This window comes from Neolamprologus multifasciatus, chromosome 20 (assembly GCF_963576455.1).
Source record: "Neolamprologus multifasciatus chromosome 20, fNeoMul1.2, whole genome shotgun sequence".
NCBI classification, from domain to species: domain Eukaryota; kingdom Metazoa; phylum Chordata; class Actinopteri; order Cichliformes; family Cichlidae; genus Neolamprologus; species Neolamprologus multifasciatus.
Genome location: NC_140458.1, coordinates 29,806,664 through 29,834,107, shown reverse-complemented (window position 1 = coordinate 29,834,107; position 27,444 = coordinate 29,806,664). Strand labels below are relative to the sequence as shown.

Genomic DNA, 27,444 nt, shown 5'->3' with positions numbered 1-27,444 from the left:
TGGATAGACCAATAAATTGGCCTTTTATGTGTTATTGTTTCCTCAATTTAGCCTCAAATTGGTTTAAATCTGGAAGATGCGCAGTGATGTGAAATAGTAACACCCTTCAAATGTCTTGAACCTATAAGGCTGTTACGAAAATGTACGATGCAGCAAGTAGAGGTATTTGTGTAAAAATGTAGCGAATAAAAGTAAAAAGTGGTGAGAAAAATAAAGATTCAAGTTATGTAAATGACACCTGAAAATTCCACTTCAGTATCTTAACTGGGTATTTGTACTGCATTTCTTTTCTGGAATGAGGCAAAACAAGATTATATTAAAAACTTTAAAGAGATGAGTAAAGTGCTGTTTCTGTCAAGGACACAAAATACAAGCGAGAGAAAAGCAAAGCCTTTGGTGGGCAAAGAAAAGAGTTTAATCAATCAATAAATCAAAGACAACCTTGTGTACACAAGTGAACCACTGGTGCTTAGTTGTGGCTCCCCTCAGCTTTTATACTCTCAGTTATAATTGCTAAGCTGAGTCAGCTGAGTGCATATCTAACCAGCCCCACAGCAGAAAGGGGGAGGCACCTGATTCAAGGAAGCAAGCAGCAGGACTCTCAGACAATAAAACATAGCAGGCCTGCTGGGGCTGTAACAATACTGTTTTGTGTTGTATAAACGCGCTACCACATAAAGACTGTTTGTTCTGTGCTCCATTCCTCCACAAAGTGATAGCAGGTCTTTGCCATTTACTTTTGAACTGCTACCAGTTGATTACAACACCTGCCAGATTACAGCCTTTGTCCCATCACGCTCCGGGTGTGTACAGATAAACATGTCTGGATGACGTCCGGTTAAACTCCTCAGGGAGCTGGAACTTCTATTGATATAGACAAAAGAATCAATATATTTTCCTCTTTGACTCAACCAAGAATTTTAGATCTTATGTTATGAACAAATAAGATTACTATTCTGTACTCGCCTTTTTCTGCCTATGCAGGAGTCTGCTGAGAGTCTCCTAAACAGTGGCGTTCATGGGGCTGTCATGGTGCTAGACCCCACTTTCAACACGGACACGATGGCAACGGTGCTAGGAATCTCCAGCAGCAAACACATGGTTCGCCGACACCTTGTGGAAGAGATGAAAACACTAATTGGCCAAGCCAGGTGATAGGAAAATTCACACGGATGTGTTTTCTACTGTCCTTAATTACTATTTTGGCTTCCCCCATCACACTGATCTTTCCCCATGCTTTCTGCAGCGTGGATGCCAAACAGGAATACGAGCATTTAGGTCTGGGGACACCACCTATCCTCGTTCGGCAGAACTCTTTGGGCAGACCTCCCACCTCTACTGCCCGGCACACCGATGAAGAAGGCTCATTGAGAAGGAGGGCTGTGAAGGTGGGGAAAAAGTTCTTCCCTCAATTTTAGCCATATTGTAGCGCAGAAGAGCTTAGTGTTGACAAATTACACAGTGATGATAATGAAGCTCTGCAGCATTACTTGGGTATTGAATGTATTGCTAGAGCAGCCAGCAAGACATGTAAATAAGAAGGAAGATAGAGAGGTTTGATTGATTAACCAAATCAATTATTGATTATTAAATTAACTGTAAGTATAAGATATGTCATCAGGGGGACCACAACTAATGGGAAAGTATAGACCGTACATAAAAGGTGGATACCTGTACGAACCCTCCACCTGAGCATTTTGGTTGTTGTTGTCTTGGATTTTTTTTTTTAACCCTGACATCATGACATCATCAACAAGGTGTGGATCTGAATGAGAAACCCCAGACACTGCTTTGCCCCTATTGCAGCAAGTTGTCAGTCATGAAGTAGCTAAGCCCTAAGGCTAACTGACTCTAAATCGGGCAAAAATGTGCAAAACAGGCATCATGCTATATCAAGTTACACCCCAATTTCACTTTTCAGACCCAGAAGCTGAATTGATCTTTATACATTGTTTGTCATTCGTAGTAATGGATACATTGTTTCTGTTCTAGCCTCCAGCAGGATTTAGTCCCAAAGCTCGCAATGGGCGGGACTTGAGTTGCCATAGCAGCTATGGCTCCCTGCCTAGAGAGGTTCGAGATCACACTCCGCCCAGGGCAGAAGGAAGCCCCATCCGTGGTTACACCAGCATCGAGGTCACCAATGTGTGATGTTGTCAGAGTTCTACCAATACCAGTCATTCACTTCATGACAATGTACAACATGGACATTTGTCATCCATGTGCACGCAAACATGGGATGGTGATTTTTTTTTTATCTTAAAATGAGCCTTTACAGGGCAGCTTGCACTTTGTAACAAGGAAAATTTTGTTTTTTTTGTTGTTGTTTTTTAACAAGTTTCCTGTTTTTGGGGAAGTTTTAGCATCTTTGAGGACAGTAAGCGCCCCTCCCCCAACGCCAGAATTAAGATGACTATGAACGACTCGAGCTATATATTTTTCTATTCTTGTGTGTACACCAGGAGGTAACTAACTGAAATGTTTTTTTTTCTTCTTCTTTTTGACTAGTGAGGGAAATGACTGTTTATATTATACAGAGCACTTGATGACAAAATGTAAAAAAACAAAAAAGTTTCATATTTTGTAACCGTGTACGTGGCTCTTGTCTCATTCAATTCTGCCATTTGTGATGCCTTGTCAATGTGACTTAGCACAAAAAAAAAACAACTTAAAAAGACTTGAACTGAATTTAAAAAATTATAGAATCTATGTTTGATAGTCATTTTTCATCTCGCACATTTACACTGTTGTGTCAAAGCAAATGTAGCACCTCTTCTGATGTTTTATACTGTGCAGTAAACATAAAATATCCGAGCAATGCCAACAACAACAAAGAAAAAGATCGCTGAGCTGTGATGTGTGAGCGTGTATTTTTTTGTGAAAAGGAAAGTGCTCACTGAAATGAAATAAAGATGGTGTCTAAAATATATATGTGACTAGTTGCATACATCAGAATATCAATGAACGCCAGAGGACAATCTGGGGAGAAAAAAAACATGTTGATGATGGGAGAAGGAGGGTTGGTCTCCCAATAAATTGCAAAGCTCCACTGCTCAGCCCAAAGAATAAAATGCCTGCCTGCACTATAAAGGTGGGCATAAAAGGAAATGAAAGGATCCATAAAGATCAGAGAAAAGTATGCTAATAATATTGTAGTGAGTCTCCATTGTTACAGTAAAAGTGTCACTGAGGAAACCCCCCCTCCCTTTTCCATGAGGCAGCGTCCACTGTAACTCAAACAGTGCCCGCAATAAAATCTGCCATAACCTTGGCATTTTACTGATCTATTGATGGCATTTTGGGCAGCTATCATCCAGCCCTGCACTCCCTGTCAGACACGTTAACTCAAGTCTCAGCTGTAACAGTTCCTCATGATGCTATTTCCTCCTCTTACTCATGATGACTCAAATGTTTGTGCAATATTTGCATGACACAGCACAAATAAAGACGGCTCCCCTTAGGCTAGATGCACTGCCTGACTTAAAGCCTTTACTGTAATCCACCAAGGGTTGGTTGGGTAAAGCCATTTTGTAATGTGAGACATTAAAAGATAATGACGAGGGAACTCAGTTACCTGCTTTGAAATATTTAGTGGACAAGGACCATTAAACTAAGATCAACAGTTACATGCCAGTAGATTTGGATGATTTTACTTGATGGGAACAATTAAAATACTGGTATTTATACTAGAGCTGTGTCTAATTTACAGCCAGTGTGGTTCATTTGCTACACTCAAGCCTACGTGGCCATATAAATCAGTACAGTTTACAGTGATATTTGTCTGCCATCATATTTGATTACACACTGGCAGTGATAAGGGATTAATTCAGACCACCAGGTTAAGTCCCAATTTGTTCACATATATTTCTGTCCTTGCATTGTGTGAGTGTGTGTTTGATGAAGCAGAGGAACCAGACAAAAGCTTATGAGGAAGAACGTTTCCCAGGAGCCCAGAATGACAAAGGAACAATGCAGTGACTGACCAAGGTCACAAATGCTTCAGTCCTCATTCTAGTAAGCTGAGACAGGGGGACCACTGAAACAATGAAGCAGAGCAACGTGAAACCCTTTGTTTTTTTTCATCATTTATCTTTGAACATATCAGTGACATATTGCACATACACAATTATACAGACGAATGACTAAATAAATAGTCAAAGACCATCTACGTCACCAGTGTGGGCAGGATACATCTTCAGGGTTGCATTTCCCAGTCCAAAGGGCTAAAAAGGCGTGACTGCCAGTAGGTGGTAAATTTACAAAGAAGTAAAAGTCACTGATTATCGGGACTTGAAACAGGGCTGTGTCTCTGACGTTTAATAATCTCACTGGCTGTAAAACAACAAATCATTTGCATTTTTATAGATAATTTTTAATCTGTTTGAGATTGGAATGACTCATGCAAACTACTGTGTATGCTGAAGATAAAAAAGGGCAAAGAGAGAAATTCCTCCTGCCACTTCCTTGAGTTACACAGGTAGGCCTTGTCTTTGAAAATGACTTTGAGCTTTGATTATTATTAATAGTACACACACACACATACACATGCTGGTAGTTTGAGACTCCAGACCGAGATCCTGAAATCTGCTGAAACCACTCTTCTGATTTGGGGGTTACAGCTCTTACACTGTGACACTGGGACCACTTTGGACTTAACCTTCCACGTCTGCTCCACTCGTTCCTTCAGCCCCTGATACTTCTCTGTTTTCTCGTGTCCCCTGTTCTTGATGTTGCTGTCCCTTGGGATTGCAGGCCCTATCACAACTGTTGTCTTTTGCTCCTTGTCAACCACCGCTATGTCTGGTTGCTGGCTAGGAGTTGTTGTCTGTCCACAGGACCTTAACCCTGTTGTTCTCTACCATCTTTAATGGTGTTTCATATTGGAAATTGGGGACCTCTAGTCCATATACAGCACAGATGTTCCTGTACACTATCCCAGCTACTTGGCTGTGCCTATCAGTGTGTGTGATTCTGGGGCACCTTTGCACAGTCTGCAAATTGGGTCCCATTGGCTTCTGTGTCTATGGATCTGGGGCATGGGGCCTGTTCTTGTTCTGACATGATCAAACTTGTGTGTTGTCCTTTAAGCTATCCTTTTCCATCCATTTTTGATATCAGCCATTTCCTCTGTCAGTTGATGGTACATCCCATTCAGGTCCTCTGTTATAGTTCCCCTTCCTGTTCCTAATCACCATCTGTCTTCAGCTGCCCAAAGCATTCCTGGAACAGCTCATCTCAGGGGGAAATATTCCTGATGTATTTGTGAATTCTCCGTGCTTCATCTGGGATTATGGCTCACACTCATTAATCCACGCCCTCTCTCTTTCCATTGCTCATATAACCTCAGGGCATTTGAATTAGGGTGGAGCACTCTGTGCATTGTGAGAAGGTTTAGTGTCTTGACATTAGTGACATCTATCTCCTCCTGTGGGCAGGTTTTTTATCCCAGCTGACCACAGGAGTAGATAAATGATCTAATGACTGATATTGATGGCTAGATCGATCTATCTATCTATCTATCTATCTATCTATCTATCTATCTATCTATCTATCTATCTATCTATCTATCTATCTATCTACCTATCTACCTACCTACCTACCTACCTACCTACCTACCTACCTACCTACTGAAACTGCAAAAAACAATTTCATTTAAATGCTTCAACTCCAGGGACATTATGCGCATGAACGCTTATTATCACACTGCCATGCTTAACTGGGCAAGTCTGTTAAGAAAAAAATCAAACTAAACCTTGTACTGGACCCTGAAACTATAAATGTCGTCATTAATTTTATTACCCATTAATTTTATTACTCTGGGCTGGGTTGAAAGCTTAGTTTTCTACCTTATGTACGTATGTTTTTATCCATTTAGCTCTGATTGTGTGTTAGTAAATTACAACAAGGTGGTCTGTTGTTGTTGGCTCAACGCCTATCTGTTAAACTGAAATCAAATTGACTTCAGTATTAAATAGGTCTTTTGTCTTTTAAGTCATTAAGGACTTGTGCGAAGGCCAGATGTTTCCGGTTTATATTTTTGTGCATTTGCAAACAAATGTTTCCCATGTTTCCTTTATGTCGCAAGCAATAATAGATCATTAACTGCCAAAGTGTATTTCCCGGCTTTTTGTACAGTAGATAAGGGGAGGGGACAGCATGTGTGACAGTGAATAACCACCCTGACTCCGTCTATTAACGAGCCGAGAGCGAAAGAGTTAATGAAACTGGAAGTCTAAGTGGCTGGAGCCCCCTCCTTCCGGCTTTCTCTGTGACCGGGCCCATCCTTCTCAGAGAAAACTTCCTGGTCGTTAACCGTTATTTGTCACCAAATTATGCCTCATAAAGTCATGCCAGTGTCGACAGAGTGCGATAATAAACAGCGCAGCTCCCAAGTTCAGGCAGAACACGAAGAGGAGTCACTTAGGATGCAGAGGTGAGTGGCACGTCGTTAAAGTGGCTCGCTGAAGTGTTACTATGTATCGCTAAATGTTACTAAAAGTTACACGAACGACTCATTATTTAATCATTTCTTCTCAAAGGGTGTTTGTCCGAGAGTTTGAGTTTTCCTCATTACTTATCTCCCGGGTTCAAAGTAAGAAAGAGTCCCATTGTTGGCACGAACGCGGGCATTTTTTTCCAGCTGTGAGTCATATTTAGTCAAACTCACCCGAGTGCTAAAGTTATATTAGTAGCTTGAGTTGGTTTAGTTTAGAGTCGAGTTGACTTTTTTTTTAGATTAGGTGACAATGACGACAACATCACTAGAAATATGTTGTGCCCGGGCCTGTGGAGGGATTGCTTTTCTAGTGGGCAGGCCTGTTAATGTGTTACTGCGTTGTTTGGTGAAATAAACTTGTTAGATTGGTCTGTAACTACCCTTGAGCAAGTCAATAACATGTGACCTCACTTTGCACGTCTCAACTGCACAACTTTTTGAAAAGTAGGACGTGATATCTGCATTTGCAGCTGTCATGATGAGCTGGATTCACTCTCATGCCATGCATTCCTTAGAACGGGAATGGGGAGGAGGGGGGCTCACTTAATTGGCTACTTTAGAGTGCAGCAGGTCTGGGCACGTTTACCAACCAGACAGACTGTTATTATTGTATCCATGGATGGATCCATAGTATGGGTATTTCGCGATGACATTCCTGAGTGGTTCGAGGTCATTTCTTTTGCGCTTTTGTCCTAATTTATTTACAGTCCCTAGTAGTCGTCCTGCACTTTCTAAAGCATGCGAAATAAAATCATGCAGCACATGTGCAAGTGTGCTTATTGGTCATGCTCACTGCGCTTCAGAGAATTATTTTAATTTGTAGGGCAATGTTTGATTTAATGTTTGGTTATGGTTTTAAATATGAACACAAAACTGCTTATTTATTATAATTGGATTATTAAAAAAAGTAGGTTGACACAGAAACCCTGTATATTTCTATGTAAATTACGGGATGATGATGTTGTACAGATTTATTTATTTTTTACAGGGCTGTAATAATCTTTATCTGCCCATTTAAAGTTAATGAGTGTAGCTCCTTATGATGTGACTTTGTGAGTCTGCTGTAATTTTTTTTTTCCCCCATTCAGCACACCTACTGGAAGCGGCCTTGATGGAATCTTGCTTCAGTGAATTTCATGTTCTGTGGGTTTCTTTGAAAAATGGATGCATATAAAGAACAAATCTCTGGGCAGAAGTAACATGTTCGGTAATACCTTGAGAAATGCCGCTTATTTATTAAGGAGAGCTCTAACTATTGAGAGTTGAGTTAGGCTTCCTGCTACTACAACTACGGGAGTTTTGGAGGCTCGTAATTCATCCTCGGGAACACATTAACGGCGTGTTCAGAGCTGGTGAGGAACTTAATATGTCCAGAAATTATGATGATCAGCTCCTTTACATGTCAGATTTTTCTTTTTTAGGTCGCTGCCAAATTTCCATTATATTCAACTATTTTGGCGTAAGGTGAGGCTATGAATTAAACCCTCACGATGCTGATCTCCTCACTATAAATGCATATATATATTGCCATATATAATTAATAATTTCGGTTCAGGAGTGCAATCTATAACCTTATTACTTACTTGTGGGTCAACACTTTGATCTGAATTTGACCATCTCCCTAAATGAGGCTAACAGTTTTTAAAGCTGGAGTGCAAGCTTCTTGTCCCTGGCAGGTTTAATCCATCCCCCCCTCCCATACTGTGTGCCACTATTGATTAGGAAAATGACCTTTTTGTAGCTGTGCAAAGGCCAAAGCAATCAGGACAAATAGCCCTGCCTAACTTTGCGTATCTCTGTCAGGCAGCTAATATGTGCAGCGTGCTGAATGCTGACGTGCCTCACATTTTTTACCTTTCCAAGTATAAAAGTTGTCCAACAACAGAAAAATCCCTTTGAGTCTGGATGCAATTTTAGGAAAGACATTCTGTTTGTATCAGTTGCCTTTTCAGCACGACGGATCAAAAAGTGTTTGTTTTTTTCTTCTTCACACTTTACCTCTGCAAGACTCTGCTTTTAACTTTTGGAAAACATAGTCAATATCCTTTAGAGCCTTCATCTACTGATGTTACTGAAACACAACCTCACAGACAGCCACTTTTTAAAGAAACTATTTCCACATTAGAAACTTTAAATGTGTTTCTGTTTCTCTTCTGTTCTCTGACATATTCTATGTCTCTCGGGATTTTCATTCTGTGTCCACCCCCTTGTAACTTTCTCTCTACAGTTTCTGACTTCGTCTGCAGCTGCTCTGACTGAAATCTAGGGACTGTCAAGATGCGTTCCACTGTGGGGGGACCACCAGGCACTCTTGGCCACGAACAGGCTCGTAGCAGTAACAACAACACCAGCGGCGAAATCAATGGAAACTCCGGTTCCCAGTATGCCCTGTGTGCTTTGGGGGTTGGGCTTATCGCCCTTGGTATTGTGATGATTGTGTGGAGTGTGGTACCTGCAACACCACTTGGCAATAGCAGCAGCGGCGGCGACCCGGCAGGTGAAGGCAGGAAAAATAAGGCGTCTTCTGTGGCCTTCGTCTTGACGGGCTGCGGAGTGGCTATGCTCCTGCTGTCACTATGTCTGGGAATGAGAAACAAACGGAGGGAGCAACAACTCCGGGAGGCCCAGAACCACAGCGGAGCACCAGGAAGGGACCAGGAGCAAAGGGAAACGTGAGTTTCATGACTGACTAAATCACTTTTTGACTTCTTTTAAAAATTAGGGCTTTTTTTCCAAGATGACTTCTTCATATTTTTTTTGTGTCTATTAAGAGAATCTCAAATTCAGTTAATTGTATTCAGCACGCTCCCAGAGAGGTTTTTTTTAAAAACTGAAAACATGTGAGAAAGATCTGCTTGTGGTTTTTATTGCCTGCTCAAGAATTTCTTTAAAGGCAGCAACATTTATTCTCACGATAGCTGAAGTTCTTTTTCAGCAGTGTAAATCTCAGGGTTAGACATCAGGGCAATCACTTTGTCAACTCTGATATAAGCTATATCATCTCCCACGCATGTGAGTCAACACTAGTGCAGGACCAGTCATTGTGTGATTATAATGTGTATGCATTTAAATAGTATGTGTAATTAAAGTGTACCATTTCTATTCTTGCATTTCCATAAATGTTTACAGTGCTGAGCAGCAAGCCCAGCGTTATGCGGTGCCCACCTACGAGGAGGCGGTATGCAGTGGCCAGTATCCAGTCACTCAGAGCAGCCTTCGCCCGAGCGTCTCCCAGCTGCCTTCCTACGACGACCTGGTGCAAGTGGATGGTGTGCAGTACGAGAACGAGGGGTCAGAGGGCACAGTTAGCAGATCTCAGCCTGCCGTGGATTCGAGTGGTCCTCCTGCTTCTGCTGTTTCTGCATCAAACCATAGACCTGGGAAAAATAACCTTAAGCTTCTCCCTATCAGTATCCGCAGGATTAAATCGGAGAAGCTGCACATGAAAAACATTGATAACTCTCAGCCCACAGCTGGATTCAGTATTGAACCACTCACCCCCCCACCGCAGTATGATGATAAAGTGCCGCCGCTTTAAGATGGAGCTGATAATGTTTGGAACGATTTGGTGGATTTTGATCAGCCTTTGCAAGCCAAGACCTGGAATATGGCTTGTTGAAGAATGCGGCCAGTGGCATTAAAATACAATCTCTGTTCAACAGTAATCATCATGCCAAAGAAATCCAAAGCACTGAACGGAAGAAAACTTTGGATCTCTGAAGTGGATACAGGCAGTAAAGGACATACTTGTTGCATCCTTGCTTACTGTGACACATCTTTATCAGACTGTGGCACATTGGATTGAGGAAACTGCACATGCATGTTTTGTTTTTTTTAATATTATTGTAGGTTTCTGTTAATAAATTACCGTTATGTTACTGGCCTCCACTGTACACTGACTGTATGGGTGAGTTGATGGTGAAAGAGAGCCTAAGACACAAGAGAGGGGGGTGGGGTGAAGTTTTGAGAATTTGAATAGATATAGCTACCATTTAGGACTTGGAATCCTTAGGATTAGCACCGCCTGTAGTTTACCAATTGTAAGCTCCACAGCGCCTGAGTATTGTATGCACTTTGGTGGCTTGACCTCTATCAGGCTGCACAGAAACTCTCCCTCATTATCAATAGTATTGCTCCCACCCCCGGCCCTCTCGAGGTTAGGATCAAATGAATTTCGATGCGTCTTAATTGGCGTGTGTGAGGGTCTGCAGAGCTTTGTAGATCCAGTCTCTACATTTGTAATGATGGCTTCTGTTTTACTGGACTTTGATTTGGAGGGTTTCTTTTATGTCTCTGCCTCAAAAAGCTGAAACCTGGTACTGGGGGTTTCTTTACACATTTTCTACTCAACGATACTCTTTCGGAAGCTTTGCTACTGAACCAACATGAAACAAAGCTTTATTAGCGTCTGTCTGCTGCATTTCAAGCATCCCTTGTTGAATCTTTGGTTATGGTTCCATGGTAGTATGTTTATTTCCCCCAAAATAGAAATCCTAGTTTTCTCTTTTGAAAGGCTCTTTTGAAAGAAACTCTCTGCAGGTTTGCTTCACCCAAGGCAGGTGAAACAGGCTTGCTGAAGGATACTGTTTGACTTTTTAAGTTGTCCAGGTTGTTTGTTCTTTGCTTTTTCTTTTACCAACTGTGAAATAGTCCAAAATCAGTGCTTTGCTGGATTTTAGTATCATTTACTGAGTTATTGAACTGTATTAAGAAGAATTTTGATGAGAAGAGGAACCATTTAAAAAAATAAATAAAAAATGTGCTTGTCTAACAACTTCTCAAACGTAACCAGTCATGTACAGTGCAGCTGGCATACAGGTTGGACTAAACTGTTTGCTAAGGTACAGCCATGGGTGTTTCAGGCGTAAACTGGCCAAATGTGTTTTAGGAAGAGGATGAGGATGGGAGGATGTCTGGTGACGGGGAAGAGCACAAGGCCCTGGTCCAATTTAACCCTTGGGAGGTCGTAATCATTAAAACTCATGTTTACACTAAAGCAGCGGAATTTGCCGGCATTAAAGTCATGATGGTTCAAGAGAAGAGACTTTCTAGGAAGAAGAAATTTTCCGGGGAACTCAGTTTCTCGTTTTATGCAGTCTTTTGACAGTGGCAGCTAATTGCAAGTTTGCCCTTCAGCTGTATGCAGTAAAGTGCAGTTTAAACACCTTCTACTCAGAAAAGCACTTCCTAAAACATCTCATTCACATTGGTTGAACTCGATTCAGCTCTAGTGTTGCTCTTTTAACGTAGCGTTGCAATGCTCTAACAGCAAACACAGTAGGGAGTGTTTGAGGCAAACTGATGGAACATGTGAATAGTTGAGAGCTTTTGCCTGTAGCCATGGTGAACGGCGAGTTGTGAAGGCAGCTGTGTAGTCTGCTTCTCTGGGCTTGTTTTTGTTCGCGTTCTACACGGAAACAGAAAGACTCTGTGACTGTGTGCAGCTGTGCCAACATAACACCAGCTATTCTCACTTGTTTGCTGATCGCAGCTCAACTCGTATACTTGCCTTCGCTTAAAAGTGTGCAGCAAAGGTGCCGAAATAGAAGACACGCCGATGCGTTGGGAATGGTTTGGTCAGCAGCTGTATAAACACTTTGATTTCTTCTTCGTGACAGACAGCTGAAGCTTAATTGTATGACTTATTAATTGCATTAAGTGTTACTAATATTGTGAAGTTGCACAGCTCACTTTTTTTTTGTAAGGAAAGTGACATTTTCAATTAGACTCTTCATTATCCAGTTTTATATTGTTTCTGATAAATGCATAAGGATACCAACTGACTATACAGTATACTGCACAGTTATCGTGTCACTAGAGATCAGTTATTGCAATTCATCTACAGTGTTTTTTTTTGTTTTTTTTTTAAAACCACCTTGTGTGCTGCAGACATGAACATTGTACCTCATTTGCTAATGACCAATTAACTACATAACTGATTTTTATACTTTTATATAGATGAGTTCCTGGAAAAAAATGTTGTCAGTTTCATTTATTGCATTTCTTTTTTTTCTTTTTCTTTTTTTTATTGTAGATACACTGTGAAACCATGCATTTCTATGATAATTTGTATTTTTTTTTTTGTTTAGTTTTTTTGATAATGAGTTTTTTCTGAAGACTGAACAAATTTATCACATTAATATTTTATAAAAAAATGAATAAATAATTGTTTGTTAATTGGTGTTCTGTAACGTATATCTTTGTGCATTTATGCTGACCGACATAATCTGTTGAATACATAAAATTCCTATTTTCTCCCTTATACTTAACTTATACACTCATGACACTGCATACACATCAGTTGCTTGTTCATACATATATTTAATAAGCCAGTGGCATGGTAGCAGTTGTGCATTTGATATGTAGACATAGTCAAGACAACCTGCTGGAGTTCAAACTGAACATCAGAATGGGAAAGAAACTTGATTTAAGTGCCTTGAACGTGGCATGGCTGCTGGTGCCAGATGGGCTGGTCCGAGTATTTCAGAAACTGCTGATCTACTGGGATTTTCCCACAGAGTCATCTCTGAGGTTTACCGAGAATTGTCTGAAAGAGAGAAAATATCCAGTGAGCGGCATCGAGGTCAGAGGAGAATGGCCAGACTGCCTCAAGCTTATAGAAAGGGAACAGAGTATTCAGAGAGCATCTCCACATCATCCACAGACACCAGATAAAGTACCTTTGACATGCGGTGGAATGACAGATTCATCTCATGGATGTGCAGCCAACAAATCTGCAGCACTGTGACACTATCATGCTAAATATGGACCAAAGTCTCTGAGGAATGTTTCCAGCACCTTGTTGAATCTATGCCATGAAGAATAATGGAAGTTCTGAAGGCGAAAGGAGGCCCAAACTGGCACTAGCAAGGTGTAATTATGTTGCCAAATTTAAAGGACACCATTATATATTTGACATTTATTCTGACACACAATGGTTTAATTTTACTGACAAAAACCACATTAAGTCATTCTTAATACTGACAAACCTAATCAAGAGTACTCGTGAGTTTAGTTTAGAATGAAACACCCTTCCTGGATTTGTGAGGCAGTGCTTTTGTCAGCTCAGTGTCGCATTGTTAATGTGTGTAAAGTAATCACAATAGGAAGCTGTTCATCATGTTGTTGATGTAGTTGTCGTATGGCTGGAGCTCACTTGGCTAAAGGGAGCTGGCTTCTAAAAGACACTCACAATTTGTGCTAGAGGCATCAAACTGAGCAAGAGTAGGTACAATCACAATGATATACAAAAACCTTTACTTATAACAAATCAAGCATGCCCGTCTTTCATAAACAACACCCCACAAAGCACGTGCTGGATTTCTAAGTGTGATCACACTTAGTTACATCGCAAAATGTAACTAAAATGTTCACTATCAGGTGGCAGTGATTAACCAGAACATTTTAGTGTATTATTATTAATATTTTTATTATTCTTATTATTTTGGATGTGCAGTCTAGTTGTAAAAAACATGAAAATGCTTTATTTGAGCCGAGATCCAGGTTGTTGAAATTGCTAGCATTATCACTTTAGTGCAAAATGGTCCTGGGTTCAAATTTTCTTTTTCGGCTGGAGCTTGTTTCTTTTGTTAGGTTAAATGGTACTTCTAAATCAATTGTAGCTGTGCCACATAATGAACTTCGTGGCAAGTGGATAGTCCTAGAGTCATTGAATCAACAATTAGACATTTAGGCTGTGTTTGTTGCTGTTTTACTTCTGTCTTATCGTTTCTTTTCTTTACAGCAGAGTGCAGTTTCTTTCTGGGGGTTTGTGTTGGTGGCGATGATGGCTGCTTTCCAGATGCACTGGCATGTCTTCCAGTTTGGACTGCAGGCTGCTTGCCACACTGGCTTGCTACCCCACCTTGTGGCACAAGGCCGAACTGCTCAGCCTTCTAACTTCATATCTTTTTAGCACAGCACATAGACATATGGGGACATAAGTCACTGCACTTCTTCCTTTGCCTTTGTGCTGATAGTTTTAATTGAGTATGAAATATTTGGGGGTTAATATGTTTTTAAGAAAAGAGAAAACTGCAATTAAACTGATGGTGACTGCACTTGCGGGGGGTTAATGCACGGTTGTTTGGTGGCTAAACAATTTTAATTGGCTCTCAAGCTTATATCTTTGAGATCTCGTCCTTTTAGTAAGCTATTTTCTGACTACATATTCTCTTTTTTGTGAAGTTCAGACTTTACTGCATGCTGCTGGTGACAGATATCCTTGCTGATGCTAAAGAAGCTATCCTGTTAATGTGCTCAGCAGCCCTGACAACTAACAGAAAAATCTAAACTTGTCGTATTTTGTTCATGGTGGAGTACTGGCACTGACACAGTACTTTAATTTGGCTCATAAATCAGTGCTAAAAGCCCATGCTGAACAGTTAAAGCTGCCACAGATAGATAATTTAACGATTTGTTTATTGAAACACCTAATAAACATATTTTCCATAATAAATACACCCAAATTTTCCACTTTATGCTTGAGAGCTTTTAAAAAAACGTGTTTTATTGTAGTTTTAGTTACACAGCCAGCGTTCATCTGATTTTGATTTGAACTTGCAGTGTGCTGTCCAAAGGAACAAGAGAGGGGACATGAGAGTCCCCTCCATGGATTTGGCTAAAGTGTCCACTACTGTCTGGCTGGAGCGAGAGCTTAGGTAAGGAATCATATTTTATACCTCTAGTAATAAATGAATAACATGTATAAGTCATGCTGTTCTCTGTGAGGCTGTGAGGGTGAATATATTCTTACCTCTCTGCCACCAACCACCTCAAGCAGAGGTCGGAAACCACAGCACTCGACTGAGAGCGATAGGGTTAGCTGTGTTTCCTGGTACTGATTATTTTCAGTAAATACACTCATAGAAAGGGTGTTTGAATATGAGGGCAGTTTAAGACATGACTCATGTTCTGACTTTTTATAGTTCTGGGTCTTGATTAATTATTAAACATCTCAGTCCAGCCTGTGCCATGACACAATGTTTATTTTGTTTATGTGTGATCATGAATGACCCGGGAGATTAATAATTAGCTGCCTGCTTCACGTTACAGAGATCTGTAGGGTCCATCCAAGTGATGACAAAACTTCTTCAGTCTCAGCTGACCGCAGCATATATAAACAGCATATTTGCATAATGACAGAAACTAGCAGCACTGAAGGAACTGGGCTGGGAGGTCAGTTCCTTGATCATTAATATCAAAACCTGCAGTCAGCTCAGACTGAAGAAGTCATTTGGATGAGTGACGAAATGTTTCTCCCACTGAAAACACTACATCCAGATGAACAGAATCAACTGTTGTGTATACTTTGTCTTGTGCTTAAAACGGTCTTGCATTCAGACTGTATGCATGCAACTTCCCTCTTGTTTCCTAGGAAACTGGGTCAGCAATGCAGAAAGTCAAACAAATACTGGAAACTTACTGGAAAGTACAGGACAAGTGGTTGTTGATAAGAAGTTCCCATCAGTGTTCTAGGACACTGAAAAGTGGAAACTATTTTACCACCCAAGTATCACTGATCAAACATAATAGCTGAAGTATTTTTCAGAATAAAACAAATATGAATATGCAGACTCCTTCAGCAAGGTTCTGTTATACTTTATTGCTATTTCTATTTTTTAGAAAACTGCTAAAATTACAATAAAGCAGAGATGGTAAAACAAAAAATTATGCAACTTTTCAAAACAAAATTGTGGTTATATATTCTTTATTTCAGAATTTGCATTTGCATTTTTCATCCCACCAAGCTGTTCTCTCAATAGGTCACCATTTTCTGTGAAAGAGATAATAGAAAAATGTTAGACTTAAAGTAAAATAATGGTATTAGCAGCATTGAAATGATGCACAAACGTATGGACACTTACAGAGCTGATCCAGTCGATGTAAGAGCTGACTCGGGTAAAGACAGTGGGCTTCTTGGGGTAGTTGCAGCTGAGCCCAGAGCCAAAGCTGACAATACCGTGAACCTCCCAGACTCCAGCAGCGTTCATACAGTTCAGAGGACCGCCAGAGTCTCCCTGAGTCAGGTGGGAGAATCAGTGTGATCAGTGTGCGAATTCCACATTCAGCAGTTATTTCTTAGACATGCCCACAATTTTCTGATTGCTTATCACACATTACAGAGATTCTTGTTGGTTGTGACATCACTGGGAATAATATAATACAATTTTCAAACATTGATCTAATTTTCTTTTCCTTAAAATTAATAAAAAAGTAATAACTTTATAATAACACCTTGTTTTGTGTCGCTGGCTTTTGCAGAACCCACAGTTAATTCATTTTAATGCAAAGGCAAAATGGCCAGTATTCATATTTGAGAATCTTTGACTGGTAAATATGATAGCTTTGCTTAAAAATGAATGAGAGTTGCACTTGCTAGTCACTAGCTTTTATTTGTGGCTAAATGTTGTGCCAAGTGAGACGATTGGATGGAAGAATAAATACAAAAAACATGTGTCCCTTCATTCACAGCATGTGGAAATGTGTGACTGAGTTAATTCCACAGTCTGTGTGGCACACTCTGAACTTTTAGGAAAGTTGAGTTTCACTGAAGTTAGCTGGTGTGTGAAAGTGTGACTCTTACAGTGTTACTTTATGCGATTAGAAAATCATTATTTTAGACTCACATTGCAGCCAGCCACAACTCCGTCTCCACCCGCACAGACCATGGTTTCCTTCACCTGAGAACCCCACCAGTCAGGCTTACTGCAGGTTGGGTAGTCCACCACTGGCAGGAGAGCCTGCTGCAGGATGTCAGCAATGGGACCACCGGCTGTGTGGACAACAAAGACGTAGTTCATCTCAGACAAAAATCTCAAACAAAAGAATCCAGGGGCCAAAGGGTGGTCCTCAGTTCTATTTAATACTGTTTTTTATTTCTTTATAAGCTCATTGCCGGGGCCCTCCACAACAGTTCCAGTTTTTCATGTGGCCCCTTGTAAAAAATTAATTACTCATCCCTGTTTAATTGTAAAATAGTTATAATGGATTAGTCTGCAGAATGATCCTGAAAGAATTTTTGACTCTTCTTTGACTGGGTTCCCTGGTGACCTAGTGGTTAAGACACCAAGTATGCCCTTACTTCCATTCCCCACTGTGCGATTCAAATTAATAACAGAAATATGATTCTTTATTCCAGAAAAACGAAGCACTAAACAACCAAAAATGCATCATGTTAGTTAGTAAAAGTATGTGTGTATAGATTTCATTTAAAAAGTAAAAACATGCTAAGATGATACTGTATACTAGGAACTGACTAAGAAAAATCAACTTATCAAAAACATCCGTATAGTCTTCCCTTCATGGGGGAAAAAAGAGAAAGAGACAGTTTACATAACAAGTTGTGTCAGGTAATGATTATTTGAGAAGCTTTGAAGGGATGGATAGAATTAAAGAAAGCTTCTCTTAAAAAAAAAAGGGCACTCACTGAACAGGCGACCCCACCCAGTGATGTAGCAGGATTCATTATGGGGGAGCACAAATTCAGCCTCGGGAAGACAAGAAGCCATGACGGTATCAGAGAAGTTAACGGAGGACTCGAGCTTGATCAGGGCGATGTCATTACTGGGCAAGAAATGATTAAACATTGTATTTAACCAAATACTCAGCCCACAATTAGAAATGCACATAACGCACATGATCTTTTTGATATTCAAGTCTCGCAGGTAAATTCTTAGTAGTAGCGGTAAAATGTTACCGAATAAAAAAGGCGTTCCAGTCCTCATGCACAATGATGTTAGAGGTGCCGACGAACACAGAGCCATCCTCTGTCTCTAACAGGTTGTGCTTTCCCAGTGCCACTCTGTACTCCCTGCTGGAGCTGCAAGGTGACAGAACAGATTATAATGCTGATACGTGTAAGCAAAAGATTTGTTTCTGTGATCGTTAGTAATTGCATGCATGATTAAAACCCTTGGTTCTTATACCTGATACAGTGTGCAGCAGTGAGGACCCACTGGTCAGAGATCAGAGTGCCTCCACAGGTGTGTCTCCAGTTACCCGCGCTGTTGTACTGCAGGGAAACCTAAAACATACATAAGAGTACAGTGAATTACCTCTTTGCTATGTTTGAGCTTGATTTTGTGCTTTATGAGAGTGCTGCTTGTTACGCTGGTTGCAGTCTGTTCGCCCTTGTGGGAGTTTGCAAAGTGTTTGTTGTTACTTGGTCATTTCTCTGGATAATCTAAAATCACCCAAACTGTAGCAGCATTTCAGTTTTTTAAAAACCATATCCTCCTATGTCTTTTAATTTACTGTACTGTAACCACCGTAAACCTTTTTTTAAAGATCCTCCAATAATGCTTAAAATTGCCTCAATAACTTTTCATACCAGTCTTTACCAGTCTAGCAGTAAATAAAGTCTGCCTATCTTTAACAGAATACATTTTATGTTGATGATATTCAGATTTTTCTGAATAAAGTTTTGAGTGTTTACCTGCCAGGGCCAGCTGTGAGGCTTGACATCATGTCCTCCAACCACCCGAGACGTCACAGGGGGGACGGTAGGCAGCCCACACCCGTAGGCTGAGGGGACATATGAGACAAAGATTTTTAAAAAATGCGCATTGTTTACCTGCGTGAAATTTTGTAGAAAATACCCACTGAAGAGACAGCTGCAAAAAGAGATTTTTGTGTGCAGTGTTTGAAAAGCTCCTTACCTCCTGCGACAAACAGAGCAAGCACCAGAAACTTCATCTTGGCTGTATCTCCACAGATTCCATTCAACTTGTGACATTTTTATACCTTTCACACTGTTACGCAACAGAAATCCTTGGAAACTTAGCCTCTGACAAGCCTTGATGCTTGGGTGGAGCTAAGTGAACGGGACAAAGTATTTTCGAGTTCAGTATTTTTTATGTTTTTTTTTTTTAAACGTATCAGTGGATTTGAGGGTTTTTACTTTATCACCACATGCTGCAGTTCACACAAAGACACAAAGAACCTTACTGCATATTTACTGCAACGCCCCCTATTCTGATTTCCTTTGAAATGCTCCACTCTCATGTAGGTGGAGGAAGAAAAACAAAACACAGAATGACACAGCTGTCTAATGAACTAATACATTATTATTAGTGTAGCACTGACACACTACTACCCTTGTAAATGTTCAGTTAGTTTTTGGACAGTGACACAGAATTTGCACTTGTGCCTCTGATCGGTATTGGAATATTTGGCTGAAACTGAGCAGAGAGTATAACCCTGTACAACTGTGAATTCTGTGGTTTTTCAGGGCTTTTGATGTTGCTGAGCTGGCCAGGACATTCGTTCTTTTGAAGAATATAGTGGATTGTTGATTTGGCCACTTCTAAAGTTATTGCTGTCCTTCTGATGGGCTTATTTTGGATTTTCAGCCTAATCCCGAGCTCCTTTACTTACACTTACATCTCTTTGGACAACATATTGAAGGTTATAGTAAATCGCAACCATAATGCAGGTTGAATAATTAAAGTGTACTCCAGAACTTTTATCTAGTGAGGGCAAAAAAAGCCTAGTTTCACCACAAAACTGCTTATCAATGAATTATCCAATTACTTTTGACCTGCTGTGATTGGGTCACCATGTATAAAAACGTCTACAATATTTTTGTAAAACCCTTGACTTGTCAATCATTATATAATATTATAGATATTTAAGCAAGAGTTTCAACTAGGAAATTGCTTGCACAGTTTATATTATTCTATTTGGTCCCATTTGGCATGGTTTAGATGTGGAGCTAGTGCTATTCCAGTAGTTATGGGCAGAATTTATGGACCTAAGTGTGAAAATGGAAAATTAATTTTTTCTTTGATGTTAAAATACAGGACTAACTTGTTTAATACCCAAGCTTCAGACTCTCTTGTATGAAATTTAAAAGACGTGACCAATTCAGCAGGCATCTGCATGGTTCACACAGAGGTAGAGACGGGGAGATAAGGTTTATTTGGGGATATCTGTGGTTACTTATCTCCAAGGTTGATTTGTTTTTCCTACCAAAATTTCACCTGCTGTGCTGAGGGAAATGTTGCAACATGCGATTTCTGCCTGCTAACTCACTATATAAGGGATAGCAGGTGCCTCTAAACTTCTACTGAAGAGAGTCACAATGATGTTCATTTTCTTGGCTTTGTTTGTCGTCGGTGGTAAGCAAATACGTCTTTGACGATCATGTTATGTGTTGGCAAATAAATGTGAACATGCTGTAATACTTCTGATTCTCGTGGAGCATCAGAAATCATCCTACTTTCCACTGTTTCCTCTTAGCCTACGGGTGCGGCACCCCCACCTATCCCCCCATTCTCACCAGAGTGGTTGGTGGAGAAGATGTCCGTCCACACAGCTGGCCCTGGCAGGTATACGTACACCTGGGGCGATCGTGGCTCAAGAGTTGGGAGTTCGTCTTGTAATCGGAAGGTTGCTGGTTCGAGCTTGGACAGTCTCGGTCGTTGTGTCCTTGGGCAAGACACTTCACCTGTTGCCTACTGGTGGTGGTCAGAGGGCCTGGTGGCGCCAGTGTCCGGCAGCATTGCCTCTGTCAGTGCGCCCCAGGGTGGCTGTGGCTATAATGTAGCTTGCCATCACCAGTGTGTGTGTGTGGATGGGTGGATGACAGGTTGTGTAAAGTGCTTTGGGGTCCTTAGGGACTAGAAAAGCGCTATACAAATACAGGCCATTTACCGTTAAAACTCATTGTGCTATGCTGTTATTTGTTGTCCTCAGATCTCTCTGCAGTACAAGAGTGGCAACAACTTTTATCACACCTGTGGTGGTACTCTGATCTCCAACGAGTGGGTCCTCACTGCTGCTCACTGCATTGGGTATGGCAAAAACAAAAGAAAAAGAAAAAAGGAAGACGTCCAAAATGGAGTGCACACATATGGCACAGAACCAGGCATACTGTAGAGATCGTAGGGTGTTATATATTGCCATATATAACTTATATATCAAAAATGCATAACTTTTCTTTTCGTTTTTGTGTTTGGCCAAGCAGCAGTTACACCTACAGAGTTTACCTGGGAAAACACAGTCTGGACACCGCCAATGAGTCTGGCTCCATCGCCATCAGCCCTTCTGTTATTGTTGTCCATCCTAACTGGGACTCTTACAACATTCGGTGGGCCATTTAGCCCACAGTACACTGTTGTGGGCTGGAAACTATGTTATTATGTTTCAAATACTTAATTCATGCTATCGCTGCTTGTTAGCACTCTCTAAGTATGACATTTCTATCCACACCCTAGCAATGACATTGCCCTGATCAAACTGTCATCACCTGTTCAAATCACTAACGCCATCTCGCCTGCCTGTCTTCCTACCTCTGGTGAGACCCAGCCTAATGGTGCTCCCTGCTATGTCACTGGCTGGGGACGTCTGTGGAGTAAGTTCTATTATAGTAACTATATAAAAGTTCAACTAACTATAAAGGCTGCTCACTTAAAGCTCCAGAGCGCAGTGTTTTATAAGTTTTAATATGTTTTCCTGTGGATAATTTTCTCTTGTGAGTTGCTTCTTGTCACTGGCTTACAGTGACAAAAATTCCCCAAAATACACATTTTAAAGTATCACAAAAGACCTCTCGCATCATAAAAATCAAAATAGTTTGGGTTTTTTATGCAGTTTTTAAATCCGCAGCTAAATCAAAACTGTGTCTTGTCAACGTAGTTCTCAAACTGTGCTGACCATGAATCTCGCGATCTTGACTCTAGCCCTGAATCTGAATGCATTGTCTTTCTCCTCTAAAGCTGGAGGCCCTATTGCTGACATCATGCAGCAGGCTCTTCTTCCTGTTGTTGATTACAGCACCTGTTCCAGGTCTGACTGGTGGGGCAATCTGGTCACCACAAACATGATCTGTGCTGGTGGAGATGGTGTTGTGTCTAGCTGCAACGTGAGTCAAATGTTGTTTATTTCACCAGCTTTGAAGTATTTGTCGCTGTTTAAATCAGAAAATATGTCCTAGCCTCAAGAGCATCTTTCTATGACCACATTTGCCTTTTAGGGAGACTCTGGCGGTCCCCTGAACTGCCAGAATTCTGATGGCTCCTGGGATGTCAATGGAATTGTGAGCTTTGGCTCAAGTGCGGGCTGTAACTACTACAAGAAGCCCTCTGTCTTCACCAAGGTCAGCGCCTACACATCCTGGATCAACACTGTAAGTATAAAAAGCTTTTGTTCAAAATATCTCACAGTACACAAGATACTTTTTTAAACGACAAAACTACAACAGAAAGATGATCTGTCACTTGTTTATGCCAATTATTACGCAAATTATAAAATGCTCCATACTCCGATCTTAATTTTAATTTGACCTTCAACTTCGCAGTAGCTAGGAACATGGAAACTGATCCATGTCTTTTTCAGGAGCAATTTTAAACATCCTCTTAATGCTTTTTTTTTTTTTTCTTTTTCTTTTTTGTCCAGGTGATGACCTCATACTAAGCTATGGACGGGCTTTTGTCAAACTTAGCAGGTAGATAAGTGATCAAATAAAAAAACATACAGTGGATAATCCAGAGTCCTGTGTGGTTTCTTGGTCATGCAGTGAGGAAACAGCTTAAACTAAACATTTATTAAGCATGTGAACACAACTTCCTATGTCATTTTGTTCAAGCAAGACAATTTTCACATTTAGTCATGGATTTTATTGTAATGACTACAAGATAGCCCAATTAATAACCACATGCTAAAGAACAGAACATAATCACCACAAACATCAATAATTGAATCTCCATCCTGTTGTGGAAAATGTGCAAAAAACAGAACTGTTATGGGCAGGGTGTGGAAGAATAACCACAAAGCAAAAATACATTATGGAGAGCAAGAAAGGCAAAATTCTTTACATGACAAAGGGAAAAGCACACAAGCTGCAGGTTGGGAAAACAGGCCAGTCGTTCTTGGGAACAGTCTTTTCCTCCAGGCTTCATTTTTATTAAATAGCTGCTTGTGCTGCAGGATGAGAGCATCCATCTGTTTTCGTGACACCATTTTGCAGTCATCTGAAACACCCCTGAAGACAAAACAAACCATAATTTTCCTTACTCTGAAACCAGAAGCCACATCGACATAAACACGAATAGAATACATAATTTCCATAGAAGTTATCCGAATGGTTTCAGGTGGAACTGTGACAGCAAAACTTCCCAGAATTTCCGCTTTCCGCCACTACCTGGTTTACCCTTCATGTAAACAGTAGTTTACACACAGAAACTTGTTTGGATGCCAGCCTGGTTTCTGCTTATCCCTATAGAGGGTGCTAAGATTAGATTAGATATGCACATTTTGAAATTGAACCATAATAACACACTTACTTAAAGGGTTGCATGCATATATAAAGATTTTAAAACATATTTTAAAAATGGTTGGTTTATACTAGTGGGGCGATCGTGGCTCAAGAGTTGGGAGTTCGCCTTGTAATCAGAAGGTTGCCGGTTCGAGCCCTGGCTGCGCCCCCGGCTGGAGTCCAGCTACCACAGCTTTGACACCAGGCGACTGTGGAATGGACTGCGCTGCATCACTGACTACAAGAAGGTCAACACAGTCAGTGTTCAGCCCACTGCATCTCTCGCAGCTCAACAACTTCTATGCTCGTTTTGATGCAGAGAGCAGATCCTCTACCCTCAGGAGGACAGTGAGGCCGCAACTTTAACTCTGAAAACAGAAGCTGTGAGATGGACCTTTAAAAAGGTAAATCCTCACAAAGCTCCAGGACCAGACGGCATCCCAGGCCGGCTACTCAGAGTGTGTGCAGACGAGCTGGCAGAGGTGTTCACCAACATCTTCAACCTCTCCCTGAGGCAGTCAGTGGTCCCCACGTCCCTCAAAGCATCCACCATCATTCCCGTTCCCAAAAAATCAGTGGTCTCCTTTCTGAATGACTACTGTCCTGTTGCACTGACATCTGTCATCAACAGAGCCACAGAGGATGCCATCGCCCTGGCAACGCACACCACCCTCACTCACCTGGAGAAAGGGAATTCATATGCAAGGATGCTCTTCATCGACTACAGCTCGGCATTTAACACCATCATCCCCTCGAAACTTGCCACGAAGCTCGTCGACCTTGGGCTGGGAACACCAATCTGCAGATGGATTCTAAACTTCCTCACAAACAGGCCCCAGGTGGTGAGAGTTGGTAAGCACACCTCCTCACCACTCATCCTAAACACAGGTACGCCACAGGGTTGTGTGCTTAGCCCCCTCCTATATTCCCTGTTCACACACGACTGTGTTGCTAAACAAGAGTCCAACATCATCATCAAGTTTGCTGATGACACAACCATCATAGGCCTCATCACAGGCAATGATGAGACGGCCTATAGAGAGGAAGTGATGGCACTGTACGAGTGGTGCCTGGAAAATAACCTGACTCTCAACATCAGCAAAACTAGAGAGATGATAGTGGACTACCGGAAACGACCAGTCAGAGAACACCAGCCCATCCACATCAACGGTGTCAAGGTCGAAAGGGTCAGCAGCTTCAAGTTCCTTGGAGTCAACATCACCGAGGACTTCTCCTGGACCCTTCACACAGACACTGCTATCAGGAAAGCTCGCCAGCGGCTTTACTTCCTGAGGAGGCTGAGGAAGTTTAGCATGAACGCCAACATCACCTCAAATTTTTTACAGGTGTGCAATTGAGAGCTTGCTGACGAGCTACATCACAGTTTGGTACGGAAGCTGCTCTGCCAGCAGCCGTAAATCACTACAGAGGGTGGTGAAGGCAGCAGAGCACATCACTGGCACGAGGCTTCCTGCCATTCAGGACATTTACCTCCAGCGATGCCTCCGTAAAGCACACAGCATCATCAAGGACCACAGCCACCCAGCACATCAGCTGTTCTCCTTGTTACCATCTGGCAGACGTTACGGGAGTCTGTCTGCTCGGACTACAAGACTTAAAAACAGTTTTTACCACCAAGCCGTACGACACCTCAACCACAACACTTAAACGCACACAACACAGCACTCAGAAGCTACCCTGCAGCTTCACAAGTACTCTGTTTAATCTGCACTGCCACTTCACTTCACTTTATTGTTATTGATATTTATATTTAAAAGTGCAATACTGTGATTTTCTGCTGCTCATTCCTGTGCAATATCCCATCTGCCCTCCCGTCATATTTCTTTTCAAGATTTTCTTATTTAATCACTAGTGTACATATATTTATATTTATAGATACATATATATTTTGTCATCTTTTCTCTTTTACCATGTCTCTCTAATATTTTGCTCCTTACTATTTTTTATTTTTTATTTTATTTTATTATATTTTCTTCTACTGTATTATGCTGCTGAGTGACTGCTGCTCGTCAAACACATTTCATTGCAATGTTGACCCTGTGCTAACTTGCATATGACAAATAAAACTGAAAACTGACAGTCTCGTCCCTGTGTCACGTTTCTGGGTCAGTTTGACCCAGTGTTTTGAGTTATGTTTTGGTGTGTTTTTGCATTTTGGATTCTTTTCTTATTATGATGATAATGATGATTATGACTCTATGTTTCAGTTATTCTTGTTTAGGGATTAGTTCGTAGGTTTTGTTCTCATGTTTATTGCAGGTTTAGTTCAGTGTCCAGTCTGTCTCTCAGTGTCGTGTCTGCGTCTTTGTTTAATGGTGTCTTGTTTCCTGTTTTACTCTGAAGGTTCATGTTCCTGTCTTATGTCAGTGTTTCTAGCTTTGTTCCCCCTGTCTCATTAGGTCTTATTCCTCCCAGCTGTGTTCCCCTTCTGTCTCTAATTCCTTGATGACTTCCTCAGTGTATTTAAGCCCAGTGTGTCTTTGTGTCAGTGTTGCGTCGTCTGTTAACATTCCTGTCATTTTAGCTACACGTCATAGTTTTTCAGTCTCTGTTCTGGTCATGTTCATAGTAATCTGCTCCTGTCATATTCTCATAGCCTTTCATGTACCAGTCCAGAAGACTGTCCTTTGCTTTTTCTTGTCGTGTGCTTAGCTCTTAGTTACAGTCCAAATCAGAGTCTTAGTTTTTCTTAGTCTTTAGTTGTTTCCCAGTTTAGGCCCTTTGTTTAGGTCATTGCCATAGTTTATGTTTGGTTCTTTTTCCTTTACTGTTTACCGGCCCTAATAAAGGCTCACTTTAAGTTCAGTAAACATTTTTGCCTCCTTCTTCTGTGTCCGCACCTGGGTCCTCCAAACACCCTCCTCAGGGTCTGCCCTCGCAGACCGTGACACCCTGAGTAGAGGAAAATCGCTACATTATCGTGGTGGAGGGGTTTGTGTGTCCCAGGGATCCCAGGGGCTATGTTGTCTGGGGGCTTTTGCCCCCTGGTAGGGTCTCCCATGGCAAATTGGTCCTGGGTGAGGGACCAGACAAAGAGCGATTCAGAAGACCCCTATGAAAAGACCATCGAGGGAACAGTTCACATGGGGTAGGGTTTACCGGGGCCCTGCCCAGGCCCGGGGAGGGTGCCCGAGGGCGAGCGTCTGGTGGCCGGGCCTTAGTCCACGGGGCCCGGCCGGTCACAACCCGAAAAAGGGACATGGGCCCATCTTCCTGCAGGCCCACCACCTGCAGGAGGCACCGTAGGGGTCGTGTGCAATGTGAACTATGGACTGTTGTCTCCCAGGATTTAGGCTGACTAGCGTCTCACCTGACACCTGGCATCCCATTACTGGTCAGAGGTATGAAAGTTATTGTTAATGGCCTTGTTATTTATTTATTTATTTTTTAACCGGACTGGAGATATCTAGAACAGAGCAGTATGTATAAGTGCTGATTAATCACTTATTATGGCGACATGGAGTAAATAATTTCTATTATTTGGTAAGGATGTGCGTGTGTGAGCTAGCTTGGGTTGATAAATGAAAATTAGCTTATCTTAATGTTAAGCTAAGCGATTAGCTATTTTTTAAAATGCACATTAAGCAAAAGTTTGTATTTTATGCGCTCACTGACACAAAGGTGAGAAAAAAAAATCACATGAATTCGTATATATGTGTAAATATAATCA

The 27,444-nt window shown here is 41.3% G+C and overlaps 4 protein-coding genes across 10 annotated transcripts in view; 3 read left to right on the top strand and 1 right to left on the bottom strand.

Annotated features, from left to right (window-relative positions):
• kazna (kazrin, periplakin interacting protein a) overlaps nucleotides 1-2,929 on the top strand; it is a 202,189-nt gene extending 199,260 nt beyond the window's left edge. For all 7 annotated transcript variants that reach the window (XM_085147135.1, XM_085147136.1, XM_085147138.1 and 4 more), the window contains 3 exons: nucleotides 985-1,151; nucleotides 1,247-1,388; nucleotides 1,993-2,929. In XM_085147135.1, coding sequence (XP_085003261.1) covers nucleotides 985-1,151; nucleotides 1,247-1,388; nucleotides 1,993-2,151 — 468 coding nt within the window. In that variant the 3' untranslated portion in view covers nucleotides 2,152-2,929. The remainder of the gene's footprint in view (nucleotides 1-984; nucleotides 1,152-1,246; nucleotides 1,389-1,992) is intronic.
• Nucleotides 2,930-6,201: 3,272 nt separating this feature from the next.
• On the top strand, nucleotides 6,202-12,766 carry tmem51a (transmembrane protein 51a). The gene is made up of 3 exons (XM_085147143.1): nucleotides 6,202-6,433; nucleotides 8,724-9,168; nucleotides 9,626-12,766. Exons 2-3 carry the CDS (start codon nucleotides 8,774-8,776, stop codon nucleotides 10,032-10,034), a joined length of 804 nt encoding a protein of 267 aa, XP_085003269.1. The 5' UTR covers nucleotides 6,202-6,433; nucleotides 8,724-8,773; the 3' UTR covers nucleotides 10,035-12,766.
• Nucleotides 12,767-16,188: 3,422 nt separating this feature from the next.
• On the bottom strand, nucleotides 16,189-19,249 carry ela2l (elastase 2 like). The gene is made up of 8 exons (XM_085147145.1): nucleotides 19,156-19,249; nucleotides 18,933-19,021; nucleotides 18,424-18,521; nucleotides 18,195-18,317; nucleotides 17,925-18,061; nucleotides 17,125-17,270; nucleotides 16,363-16,515; nucleotides 16,189-16,271 (listed from the first exon to the last, which is right to left on the bottom strand). The coding sequence occupies exons 1-8, from the start codon at nucleotides 19,190-19,192 to the stop codon at nucleotides 16,254-16,256; spliced, it is 801 nt and encodes a 266-aa protein (XP_085003271.1). The 5' UTR covers nucleotides 19,193-19,249; the 3' UTR covers nucleotides 16,189-16,253.
• A 1,238-nt stretch (nucleotides 19,250-20,487) lies between these two features.
• ela2 (elastase 2) lies at nucleotides 20,488-22,982 on the top strand. The gene is made up of 8 exons (XM_085147144.1): nucleotides 20,488-20,616; nucleotides 20,738-20,826; nucleotides 21,194-21,291; nucleotides 21,465-21,587; nucleotides 21,715-21,851; nucleotides 22,216-22,361; nucleotides 22,473-22,625; nucleotides 22,895-22,982. Exons 1-8 carry the CDS (start codon nucleotides 20,580-20,582, stop codon nucleotides 22,910-22,912), a joined length of 801 nt encoding a protein of 266 aa, XP_085003270.1. The 5' UTR covers nucleotides 20,488-20,579; the 3' UTR covers nucleotides 22,913-22,982.
• The last annotated feature ends 4,462 nt before the right edge of the window (nucleotides 22,983-27,444 follow it).